This window comes from Aythya marila (assembly GCF_965140915.1).
Source record: "Aythya marila genome assembly, chromosome: 3".
NCBI classification, from domain to species: Eukaryota; Metazoa; Chordata; class Aves; order Anseriformes; family Anatidae; genus Aythya; species Aythya marila.
Window position 1 is genome coordinate 32,632,121 of NC_139044.1, and position 12,202 is coordinate 32,644,322.

The following is a 12,202-nucleotide window of genomic DNA, read 5'->3' on the forward strand; positions in this document are numbered from 1 at the left end:
GTCTTTTTCTTCCCATTTGTAAGCGGGCAGAAGCTCCATGTGGTCACTGCAGGATAGGCAACAACAGCTATGTTGGTTTGCTCAACAAATCAACCCTTCCCAATTAACCAGCTGCAGCACGCTCATATAGGAATAGCTTGCTACCTTCCTGCAAATAGTGATGGAAGAGCCACACATCCTGAAGTGTTGACAAACCACATACTCAAATCATGTGCAGTGCTTTGAGAGCCCCTATAGTGCATGTGGGCATCATCTTTCAGCACTAGGTTGCATCATGCCTATTTTGAGAAAGGAGGAATTTTATCTGTTATGTTGCAGATATCTGTAGTTCAATGTGTTTTACTCAGCTTTTGCTTATTTCTCATTTTGCCATTTTGTGCATAAAGAAATGGCTGTGCATCTCATTCCAAGTGGAAATTGGATGCTGTTTCTAAAAATGGGTGAAAATTGTTCAAATGGTACTTTAATCTGGGAGCTTTTTTTTTTGCATGTGGTTCCTTTGTGGAATAGCGTGTTCACGTTTTTTCTTTACTTACCTCTAGGGGTCTGGGTACTTCATTCTGTTTAGATTTCACTTGACAGAAATTCATCTGTTAGCTGTGTCCTGAAGCAACCCTCTCAGTGTATGTATTGGGAAATCTACCCCATATTGTCACATACAAAGAAGAGTAATTGTGCTAGGTTTGATTGTGTAATTCCCCTCCTGTGTGCCCTGCCATTCACAAAATGTAACAAACAGTTAAGAAGGAAGAAAAGAAAAAGGAGGAAAGAACTAGTTATTGTGTTCTTCTATACCTCTATGTGCCTAAGAAAAGAAAATGCTTGTTTTGGATTACTGAGTATTCTGATTTATTCTTTAAAAAGATTTCTAAGGTCATTTATTATGAACTTGTAGCAAGTACCAAGCTGAATGCAGTTAGAGTAATAATCCTTACTAAAACTTTTAACTATTTATGAATTAGCATACGTGAAGCATATCAGCAGGAATCTGGCCTACGTACCGAAAGGTCAGTAAGCTGAGAAGGTTGGATTACAGTTTAGGCTATCAAAGGATTCCAGTGAGAGAGCTCCTCTAAGCTACTCGGGCCCACTTAGGGGCCTGCCTACAGCTAATTTAGACATTTTCTCATGGTTACGTGAAATGCAATCAGTTATTTAGGGCAAGATGGTTAATGGTATTTTACTAAGATTTATAGATGAAAATCATAGATTCCGTGTCCAAACATGGTATGAATCCTTCCTAGACTGATTTGTATTAAAACAAAATAAATCCCCTCCAACCTAACCAACTACCACCATAAAAAAAAAAAAAAAACCTGCTACCAATAAATCTGATCCTGAAGCTTCAACAAAGCTAGAAATTTTGTGCCTGAATACAAATTCTAACCTTCCTAAATTCTAATGTTTTAAGACTTTAAAGGAAAATCCTCATGCTTCTCTTATTTTTTTTATGATGGTATGTGCCTGTTTTTCTAAGTTAAATCACAATCTGAGTTTGTCATGTATGAACATGGTCTTAGATAACATTTTAAACATGGAATTCCTTAATTGTGTGCATACATGTCTCTGGACATACACCACACACGTTACATGTTGTAGGTTGCAACATGTGTAGCCAGTTGAGAGATCTATAAGAGTGCACCCTGACTGTAGGCACATACCAATGTATTTTTACTGTGTTTTTTAGAATCAAGTTCAGAAAGTATGTTACTCAAGCCGTTTGCTCAGTCACCAGAGTATTTGCTGAGGTTTTAGAAGTCATAAACTTGTTATGGTGATTTTCACTTTAGAAACCACCTGACTGATTCCAACAGTGAACAAGAAGCAGTGGTACAGGGTTACAATATTTAAGGTCCCATCAGCTCTCTATATGTGGTAATTTTTGTTTGTTTGTTTGTTGTTTTGTTTTTCACAGATCACTGTGATTTAGGCCTTTACTAGGCAAATATATGATTGTGCCGAAGTCTAAGCCTATACTAATATCCTGATCATCCACTGAATCCTATGACACTAATGCACATTTTTGCATCAGTCACATTCTGAAATACATACAAAAATGTTGGATCAAAGTTATATTAAGGGATATAAATCTGTTTCTAATTAGTACTTCATAGTGCAGTCTAGCAACACCTATATAGAAACTCTCTTCTAGGCTGTTAATGTAACAGTCATATCAATAACCTGATAAAATTATGTTACTTTACCAGAGTAGAGAGAAGGGAGAGAGATTTTACATTTTCTTACAACAACAAAACACCTGAAAGAACCAATTATATGAAAAAATAAGTATCAATTTCCTATCATATTTGGTCAAAATATTTAGTAAAACTACTTTCAAAAACAACCAGTTAGCTAAATGGTTACTAGTTAATAATGTATGAAAGAAGTTATAAGCTTGTAGACACAGACTGGTCTTGGTTAAAAAAGAAATAATAAAGATTTGTGTCTCATTTGCTTTCCAAACATTCATGACGCCTGCTTGACTAACCCTCAGTCACAGCTGTGTAAACAACAGACTTTTTAAGCCGCTGAACAGATAATGGGAGGAGAAACCGACACATCATATGTAAAATGGGAATAAACAATCACACGAGGAGATTTCCCCCTTCCTCCTGAGGCAGCTTCTGCTGTTCTCTCGCTGGTAAACAGTGTGAAAATCGCCATGCTTTTTCTCCTGTTTAAGCTGTTGGCTTTGATTCAGTTAGACAGATGGCAATTGGCCAAGGAAAATGTATAATTTGGTGGCTCGAGTACCGCTCTCTCACCTTGGAATAACAGATTTAGTTCAGTTGAGTTTCTGTGACACACGATAGCCTTAACTTAGTTCCTATTGGATAGCAGCTGATACCACAAAACCACCATACTTTATGAAATTCAGCACATTATGGAAAATTGTAATTATCTGATGAGGGGAGACCACAGACTAAACTAACAGAGATGAAATAAGCACTCAGCTGGGTGTTTCCTTTAATGTACAGCTTAGTTATACTGGCAAAAGAGCAAAGGAAAATTTGCCTTGTAGGTGGCAACATTGTACTAAATTTGAATGGAGGTGTCTGCCAGCCCCTCAATCTCCAAAAACAGACACAGTCACTTTTCTGAGGAAAATAGAAATAAATCCAATTGTCTGTTTGGAATGAGAAGCCCAAAGAACTATTACACACGTTCATTCTATTAAAGTGCAATAATAGGCAATCATACTGGCATTTTTAAACCTGCTTTTCTCAAAATGAATCTAGTATTTGCATGCTCAGTAAAGTTGCCTTGCCTCATCAGCTTGGGGAAATGAGGGTGGGCAGGGATAACAGGCCTGAGGTAATGAGCTGGAGTTCATCCAATTCCTTTCGTATCTGTTGGACAATCACAATCACCACCTTCAAGTTCCCACCTCACAGCCATTATTTTTAATGTGGATGGGACTAGAGAAAAGACCAATTCTGTATCTGGCATAGAGAGCCTGAGCTTTACCTCCATGAGACAGCCAGAGGGAGGAGCAGATGCAGTGGTACTCCCAGCTAGGCTGGCCAGCCTTGAATATTTTCTTAAAAAGAGCTGCAAGGCAAAGGTGGAGTATGTGCCACAACTGTTTGGGTCTTACTGCTACTCTAGCATTTTGAAACACACTGTCACTCAGGTGTAAAATAGTTTTAATTCCCACCTGGACATGTGTTACTGTCTGCTGCTTGCTATATTGTGCAACAGGCTGAGAAGAAATGAACAAATCTCAAACGGAAAATCATACAACATGCAATAATTTGTAGTAGGTTTTTATGAAAAAAAAATTGTTAAGTGCTAGACATAAAGAATTTCCCAAAAGAAAAGGAAATGAACCAGTCACCTCAAAATTTATCTAAAGCTCCTGAACAAAGTTTTGGTTTTGATTAACAAATATAAGCAACTCTGTTACCTCATGGATGGCTTATGAAAAGTTTTTCATATTCATTAGGTTTGAATAACAATCCTATGTGATAGTTTCTACTTCTGAGCTCTTGCGGAAAACTTTTGTGGAAGTGCAAGGTTAGATTGGCAGGATTCTGCACATATAGAAGCTTTAACTATGTGTTTCTTTTCCAACTCACTCCTTCATGTACTTAAGGAGCATCTTGTTTAGACAGGTCTTTGACCATTAATAGGGTTTGTTTGTTTGTTTGTTGTTTGGATCTATGGGAAAAGAGTATTTTACCTCCAGTCCTTGCATTTACCATCAGAGGACCCACTGAACTGCAAAAGGCAGAAAATACTGTTTCTTGGCTGGGTGCCTGTAAAGCCTATTTTAAAATAAAGCACAGAGTCAGTTAACTCAACATCTGCATTATATTCCTCTACTTATGATGTGTTTCACGGTTACTTTTGTGAAAATCATAAAAGACCTTGTTTTCAAGTGTGGAGTGTGCTTTCTTTCCAGTTAAATTAAAAGGAAATATTAATTCTTTTGAGAATCCATCCTTTTCAGTTTGCATCTTAGCTCCTTTATCTGTAAAATGAGGTTGTAAGGTTTGCTCACCTCTTTGAAGGGCTTCAAGATTCATACATGGAAAGCATCATGTTGGACGCGATAGTTAGGTACTTAAGCATGATAGCAGGTAGTTTCATGCATCACTTGAAAGTGGAAAAAGTGCAAATGTGAAGAGTTCCATTTTTGGTCAAGTTGGAGAATAAGTCTGGAAAAGAACTGTTATAAATTCCTATCATTCTTACTAAGAACAAAAAGTTTAAACCAAAATTTGTGCTTAACTATTTTCTTAACTAGACAATGCTGCTCTTCACTGTGGTGAACTGCAGGGGTATTATGGCTCTCCTGATTCTCCTATAAAAAGGATGTATTTCACATGTTATCTTACATAGTTATTCTCTTTTCTCTTTTAGAATTGCCAATAGAGGCCGATCAACATGAAGATGGAAAGAAGGAGTGCTACTACAATCTGAATGATGCTAATTTCTGTGACAACGTGCTTACATCTAATGTAACCAAACAGGAATGCTGCTGTACTTTGGGTGCTGGCTGGGGTGACAACTGTGAAATCTTTCCATGCCCTGTCTTTGGAACTGGTAAGAGGAAGCTGTCTATCCATTTGTAAAATTTTGAAGCATTGTGTTTATGCTTTGCCATCAGAGAAGGCTTACCCATTAAATCCCATATTTTGTAAAATATAGACATGACTTATCCGGTGGAGACTTTCACAGAGGAAAAGTCAGTAGGAATACTTCATATCTGGTGTAAATCCACTGGCTTCACTGCAGTTACCCGAGGGAGAAAAGTGCCCTGTTACTGGGCAACATTATCTCCAACTGATTTTAAACAAAGATGGATTGTCACAAAAGGCTTTTCCAGATGCTTTAGTGACATTTTAGTTAGATTTTTCCCACAAGCTGGAAAACAAAGGTAACCATTACAATGTTTTTGAGTCTGCAGTTATTCTTTGTACTGTTGTTTCTACACCACTATGAAATACTGATGTATATTATGACATTAGTTTTACATTTTGCTACTTACTGACCAATACAGTTAATCATGTTGTCTGCAGACCATTGTTTAATCTCTAAATATTAAATTAGAAAAACATAGCCATACTATAGTTGTCACAAATATTGAAAACAGTACTTGAAACATAAACAATGATGGCTGAAATTCAGTATCCAGCTGGAAGAAATCATGTAAGAGAACATGTGTAAACTTTTTGGGATTAAACACTAAAAATTACTTTTCACATATATGTATCATCTTGTTTAGTTCCTGTTGTAACTGTAGTTTAAAATCACTAAAACTGTAGTGAAATGTGTTAAGAAAAGATTCTCTCTGCTTGGCTAGGATTACTTGACTCTGTAGAGCCTCCAAGATGCTTTAATTTCCTTCTGTAATTGACACCATGTTCTCCTGTTGCAGTTAATTAGTGTTTTCCCTGTTTAAGGCCTGAAGAATGTGCAAAGGGGCTTGTATCTCAGTTGGGGTATGTCTAGATTGCAGCTTGCAGTATAGCTCAGAAAGGCCCATGCTAGCTTTAATTAAGATAATCTGGCTACTGGTATTGTTATAACTGCAGAGCACCATGAAACACAGCAGGGATTATATTCTCCTGCCACAAAGCAAAGGGAAACTAGTTTCCTTGGAGCTCTGTGATGTTTGGGTTCCCTAACTCTGCTTTTCAAAGCTACCTTTGCAAACTCAGAGGAGGGGAAAGTTGGGTGGTAAGTGGATGGTTGGACCAGATGATCTTGGAGGTCTGTTCCAACCTTTATGATTCTATGACCAACATCCCCTGTTTATCTAAAGGTGTGCATGACTGCTTGATAGATGTGAATAAGGCAAAAGATTGCCTCAGGTTTCTCAGACTACCCTGAAACACACATGTAACACATGTACACAAGTAACTTTCTGAACAGCATATGTTTTTTCTCTCCTTCTCTCCTAGCTGAATTTACTGATTTGTGTCCTGAAGGGAAAGGTTTCATTCCCTCTGGAGAATCATCTTACGGGCTTCTTGCTGAGAATTACAAAGGTCAGTACTGACTTGTATTAAGTTTAATTATTTCAGAAGTTCTGGTAGTTGATTGACTAGAAATGTGAGCCAGCAAAGTAAACATATTTATTCAAATTTTATAAGGTGATAAAACCAGCTTGTGATATGAAACATTACTGAAAATCACTGTTTGATGGACAGTTAGAATATTAATTGCACAGTCTCTGTAATATTCTGGTTTAATTTATGGTAAGTGCTACAGACCGTCAGAATAGGTGCTGATTCTGCAAACCTCAAATACTCATTTCCATATGAAAATCTATGAATGCAAATCTGTAGATAAATGAGTTGGGAGAGAGAAAGTGGTGTTAAACATTAGACCTACAAGTGAGGATGAATATAAAAACTGAAGAGAATTGTAGCAATGGCATTTTCATTACAGAACTTAATGAACAAAAGACTAGGGAAATGTGAGTGACAGAGTCTGTGGGTGCGGACAAAGGGGAGTTGGCATCACTAAGAGGAAGAGCTAGATCAGTGAAATTCCTTTTTAAGTTTGAGAAGTAGCAATCCATATAAATAATCAGTGAAATTATTTTTCCTCAGCATATGGTGTAAATACACTGCATTTATTAGCTAAAATGAAATCAACATATTGCCTTTGGGTTACATAGTAGTTACAGTATCTTAAAAAAAGTATACACATTTTATACATTTGTACCTACTAGAATCGCTGTTTTACAAATCAAAAACTTTAGTAGAAGTTACTATGTATTCACATCACATAAATATGCAGTAAAAATTGCTATTTTAAAAAGTGTAGTATTAGTAGAGGCATATTATCACGTGGTTGATAGATAAACATTTTTCAGAGTTGCTTCTGGCTAAATGACAGTCAGACCTAATTCTGAGAGATGACAAAAACTGGTAGGACTGAAAAGACTTTTTTCCTAATGATTTTTATGTGTACTTTTTTTGAAATACCCTTCCTCACTGACTAGGACACTCTTAGGTCAGTTTTCCTATCCAGTTACTGAGCTGACCATGGCTAAGTTCAGTTCTCTGCCCTACTTATATCTTTCTGTGTTATTCTCATCAACTATTTATTTACGCCTTGCCTTGCTTTTTACAAAATGAGGAAAATTCTACTTCCTTACCTTGCAGGAACTTGAAAAAGATTCTAAAGATTATAAGGCACTAATAGACAAATTCATTCAGACTCATGTGGGTGTTTAAATAGGGTGCTCATGTAAGACCTCCACTCTCTGGAGGTGTCTGTTTGTCCTCTAGCTTAGATGGGGTAAAAGAAAAAGTGTCATGGGATGACGGCAGACCTGAGATGGATGGCAGCAGGGGCGAGTGTTTGCTAGGCTGACAGTTTACATCTAGATGAGTCAGGACACTGTCACATAGCTGCTCTTGAGGGACCTAATATTCTCTGAGAGTATTTCTATTTGGGGATTATTTAAATGTGTTATTTATCTCTATAGAGATTTCTGTATAATCTTTGCAGTGGGGATTTGGGACATGCTATGTGCGCAGGTTGTCCAAATGTATCTAAGACAAAATCTGCATTGATTTTGTTGTGCTACCTCAGGGTTGATAATATCTCTAGCTGCTGTAAATACTGAAGTGTGGAAATACTGCATCTGGAAATATCTTCAACAAATCCTTGCCATAATAAGACTTTTTCTGTTTTCAATAAGTTTATTTTGTAATAACCTTAGGAACGGCACAGAGGACAGACAATAAATGGACAAGTACTTTTAGTAATTTGATACTTCTCTGTTACTCTAACTCATGTTTCTGTTGCTTTTGTCTGTAAGCTTCTGCTTGTAGGACCAACTCCTATTTTCTTATTTGACATTATCTATCAGAAGTAGAGTCAGCTAGCCTTCCTTGAATTCACTCTCAGGTTCTCCCACGTTTCCCCAGACACATACCCTTATTCCATTGCAAAAAGACAGACATGCAGCAAATAACATTTCTATTTAATCTTTGCATTGTTCTTGCTGCTAAATGGTCAAGCGTAACAAAAAATATTTGATGTTTGAAGCCACTTAGTGGCTTAGTGACTTAGTCCCCAAAGAGGGACTATAAAGATAAATAGCTTTATAGCTCTTTCAGTTCTTCTGGGGAACTAAGCATTTGAATAGTTCACTTTTAAAACTTCTGTAGAGCTGGAAATGACAGTTTGGGGCTAAAATCTATACTGCCCCAGAGTAAATGGTGAATAGTCTATAGAAGGCTGTGGAATGAGACAGTTGGTATTGAGAGGAGAATCACACTCTGCTTTTTTTTTTTTTTTTTTTTTTTGCCATTTTTAATACCAGCCTAGTTTTAGCAGAATATTCTAGCAAATAAGTCTAGCAAATGAAAGTAGGTTGGAAAAAGGAAGTGAATGGAATTCCAGCAGTAACAAATACATAAATACAAGGCTGGGAAAAAATGTGTACAACTGTGAAAAGGTATGTATGAGCTGGCATGGAGTTGATGTGAAACCTCCCTGAAAACGTTTAGCCTCATTTGAAACTGTGATAGATTGTCAGCTGTCACTTGGTGGCTCTAGTAGCTGCAGCCTTACATTTAGCAATAGACACAGTTATTCCTATGTGGTGGGAAGCCTCCATTGAACTATTTTACACAGGTCTGAAAAACAAAGTCACAAGCAGTACATATTTGAAGATTCTCCACCACGCACAGCAATTGCCAAACTGCATGGAGAGAGAAAAGCAGTCACAAAGTCCCTAAGCATAACTGCTTAGTTAGTTTTGTAGTTAGGTGATGTGATTTCACAGAATCACAGAATCACAGAATTTCTAGGTTGGAAGAGACCTCAAGATCATCGAGTCCAACCTCTGACCTAACGCTAATATTGGAAGATAGAGGCCCAGACATGGTCTTAATATGTTTTGCTTGGAGCTAAGAGTGATGTGGTACCAAAGGGAAGACGGGACCTGCAGGCTCTCCCACTGGCACAGGCTCTGCTCTGTCCTGTAGGCAGTTTATCTACTGTGTGTGTGCCACAAGAGTTATTCTGACAAGAGAAAGTCGTGGTCTGCCAGTTTTCCCTTTTCCATGCTGTCTGCATACCATTACCACTTCCATACCATGTTTGTTTTTTTCTGTGGATATCGGTGCTGCTGGAGCCCTCTGTTTACAGTATTGTTTGCTTAAATGAAGACATGTATAGGCTTTATTCCATCTTGCTCCTCTGCATGGCCTCATGCTAATTATGATAATGCAGCTTTTAATGTTTTCTTCACAGATGCTGATGAATGCCAGCTCTTTGGAGAAGAAATCTGTAAAAATGGCTTCTGTTTGAATACGCAGCCAGGTTATGAGTGCTACTGCAAACAGGGCACGTACTATGACCCTGTTAAGCTCCAGTGCTTTGGTAAGTTTATTTAAAGTGGTCTTGTCACTGTAATGGTATGCAGATGGGCAAAACAAGCAGATTTGTACAGCAGAATTCCCATCAGAACTGTGGTACGCCCAGTAAGGGGAGGAACACAGGGCCTCCAAACTCCTGTAGTAGCAGCTTTTAAAGAGGCACTGGGTCATTTCCCTTCCCGTCTGCTTGGCTGGGCAGCAATTCAGGCTGACATGGCAATGGCATGTAGAGCAGAGTTTGCTTTATTTGCTTCCTTTTTCAGCAAATTGTTCCCAGGAGCTTGCACCTCCAGAGCAGTCCCTTGTGCTCCCTTGAGTGCAAAGCATGGAGCTGCTACCAGCCTTTAGGCAGGCAACAGAGCGATTGGAGGTGGCTCCCTCCTTATATACATACTGCTGCTTCACTCTGCCAGTTTAGCCTTCTGTTCTTTGTACACGGGGTGAGCAGTGCAAGACAGTGTGTTGTGAGCCTACCTTACACTTGGTAAGTGTGCTGTTTTTAGTATAATACATCAAATTAACACAGGTATTTTTTTCAAGGACAGATTATTTTCCACAAGGAGTTAACATGCAATGTGAAATTACAGTTTAGGTCACTGATGAGTTCAATTTAGTCTGCATAACCTTGTACTCCATTGGTTCAGGTATTCAACTGAAAACTGTTCATAACTGTGACCCTGGCTTTTGCTTTGTAAGCAGAAAACCACGCATAATGTGCACAATAGCATAATAAAAGGAAGTAATTTTTGCAACCACAATAATAGTTTAAGGTTATTGGGTTTAAGATTATTCTTTACAAAGGTTGGTTGGTTTTGGTTTTGTTTTCTGATTTAATTTATTTTAAGTAAAATGGTCTGCTATTCCCTTTGGACTAAATCTCTGCTTTTCTTCTCCAACCCAAACTAAGGAATAGAAGTATTGTAGCCAGATAAGTCAATCCTTTCTCCCATTGAGCTCATGAAAACTCTCAGAGATCATGCCTACCTCTAATGCCTGCTGGTACTGTCCTAAGGGGATAGGAACTTGGGAACCAGTTGCAGCTGTGCTGGATGCAGGATATGCCTGGCACTACTACCACAGCAAGCCTCCTCATCCAGATGCTCCCTAGTTTTTGAGGATTAGAGGTCAGCATCCTGCTGATCTGTCTGTCCTTCTCCATGGGCACAGGCAGGAGTTTGCTGCCAGCAATTGATATTTGTGATAATTAACAGAAGACATGTAGGGAAATCTGCTCCTAATATAAGAAAATATAAACACTGATTAACACAATGGGACTGCTTTGTGCTGGCTTTCCTTGATACATTTCCTTCCATTTTAAAGACACGGATGAATGTCAGGACCCAAACAGCTGTATTGATGGCCAGTGCATTAACACAGAAGGATCTTACAACTGTTTCTGTACACACCCAATGATTTTGGACGCAACAGAAAAGCGGTGCATCAGACCAGCAGATTCAAGTGGTATGACCCCATTATATATATTCCTGGAGTGAGTACACCTCCACGAGGTGGTGCTGACATGGCTACAGAACCCAGTAAGCTCAGACTGGGCTGTTTTGGATGAGCCTAGTCTTTTTTTCCTAAGAGGATTTTGGAAGGCAGTGCTTGAACCATCACCTGTTGATCCAGAAAGCATCATGATGTAGGATTCCACAGGGTTCCACCTTGCCAATAGAGACAGAACATTGTTGGAAGTATTAATAGAGATCAGGCTTGCGCTGGGGAGTCTTCAGTTGCTGATTCACTAGCTCTGCATCTGTCTCTTCTAGCCTTGTAGGTAAAGAGGTGTAGCCTGCCTGATGTCTCCTGGGGTTTGGCTGTGGGCTAACTCTGGAGATTCAATTCAGAGTGAGTGCATGCTTTTACCAAAGGAAGGAATAAAACCAGGAATAACAGGGTATAAAAGAAAATAGCTAAAATTATATCTGTGCTTTCAATTGATTAATATTTTATGTATATCAAGCTCATATTTTCAAGCTGTGAGCTGCAACAACACTATTTAAATAAAGTTATTTCTCGTTCTTTTAATTTCAGCAGATGTTGATTTCAGGAAAAAAAAAAAAAAAAGATACATATTCTGAGAATCTTAGAAACATTTCAGAAATCCAGAGCATTTCACAGTCTGTACAGCTTAGTCTATGCCACGCTTAACTTTGGAAGAAACATTATAATGTGTTTGATAAATACTGGCATTGTATAGTCATAATCCAGACCTCTGCTACCCTCTTTGCATTTTCCTCAGATGCTTCTGTGAAAAGAAATGTGAATACGGATCAAATGCTGCTTTAGTCACTCCAAATTATAGAATTGTAATTTTGAGGAGCAATATGGTCATCCTCTTGCCCAAAACA

General features: G+C 38.2%; 1 protein-coding gene across 7 annotated transcripts in view; it reads left to right on the forward strand.

Moving 5' to 3' along the window:
* LTBP1 (latent transforming growth factor beta binding protein 1) overlaps nt 1-12,202 on the forward strand; it is a 201,373-nt gene that overhangs the window by 171,194 nt on the left and 17,977 nt on the right. For 6 of the 7 annotated variants that reach the window (XM_082756282.1, XM_082756283.1, XM_082756285.1 and 3 more), the window contains 4 exons: nt 4,867-5,049; nt 6,411-6,497; nt 9,727-9,855; nt 11,172-11,312. In XM_082756282.1, coding sequence (XP_082612408.1) covers nt 4,867-5,049; nt 6,411-6,497; nt 9,727-9,855; nt 11,172-11,312 — 540 coding nt within the window. The remainder of the gene's footprint in view (nt 1-4,866; nt 5,050-6,410; nt 6,498-9,726; nt 9,856-11,171; nt 11,313-12,202) is intronic. The other variant, XM_082756284.1, reaches the window with a different exon arrangement.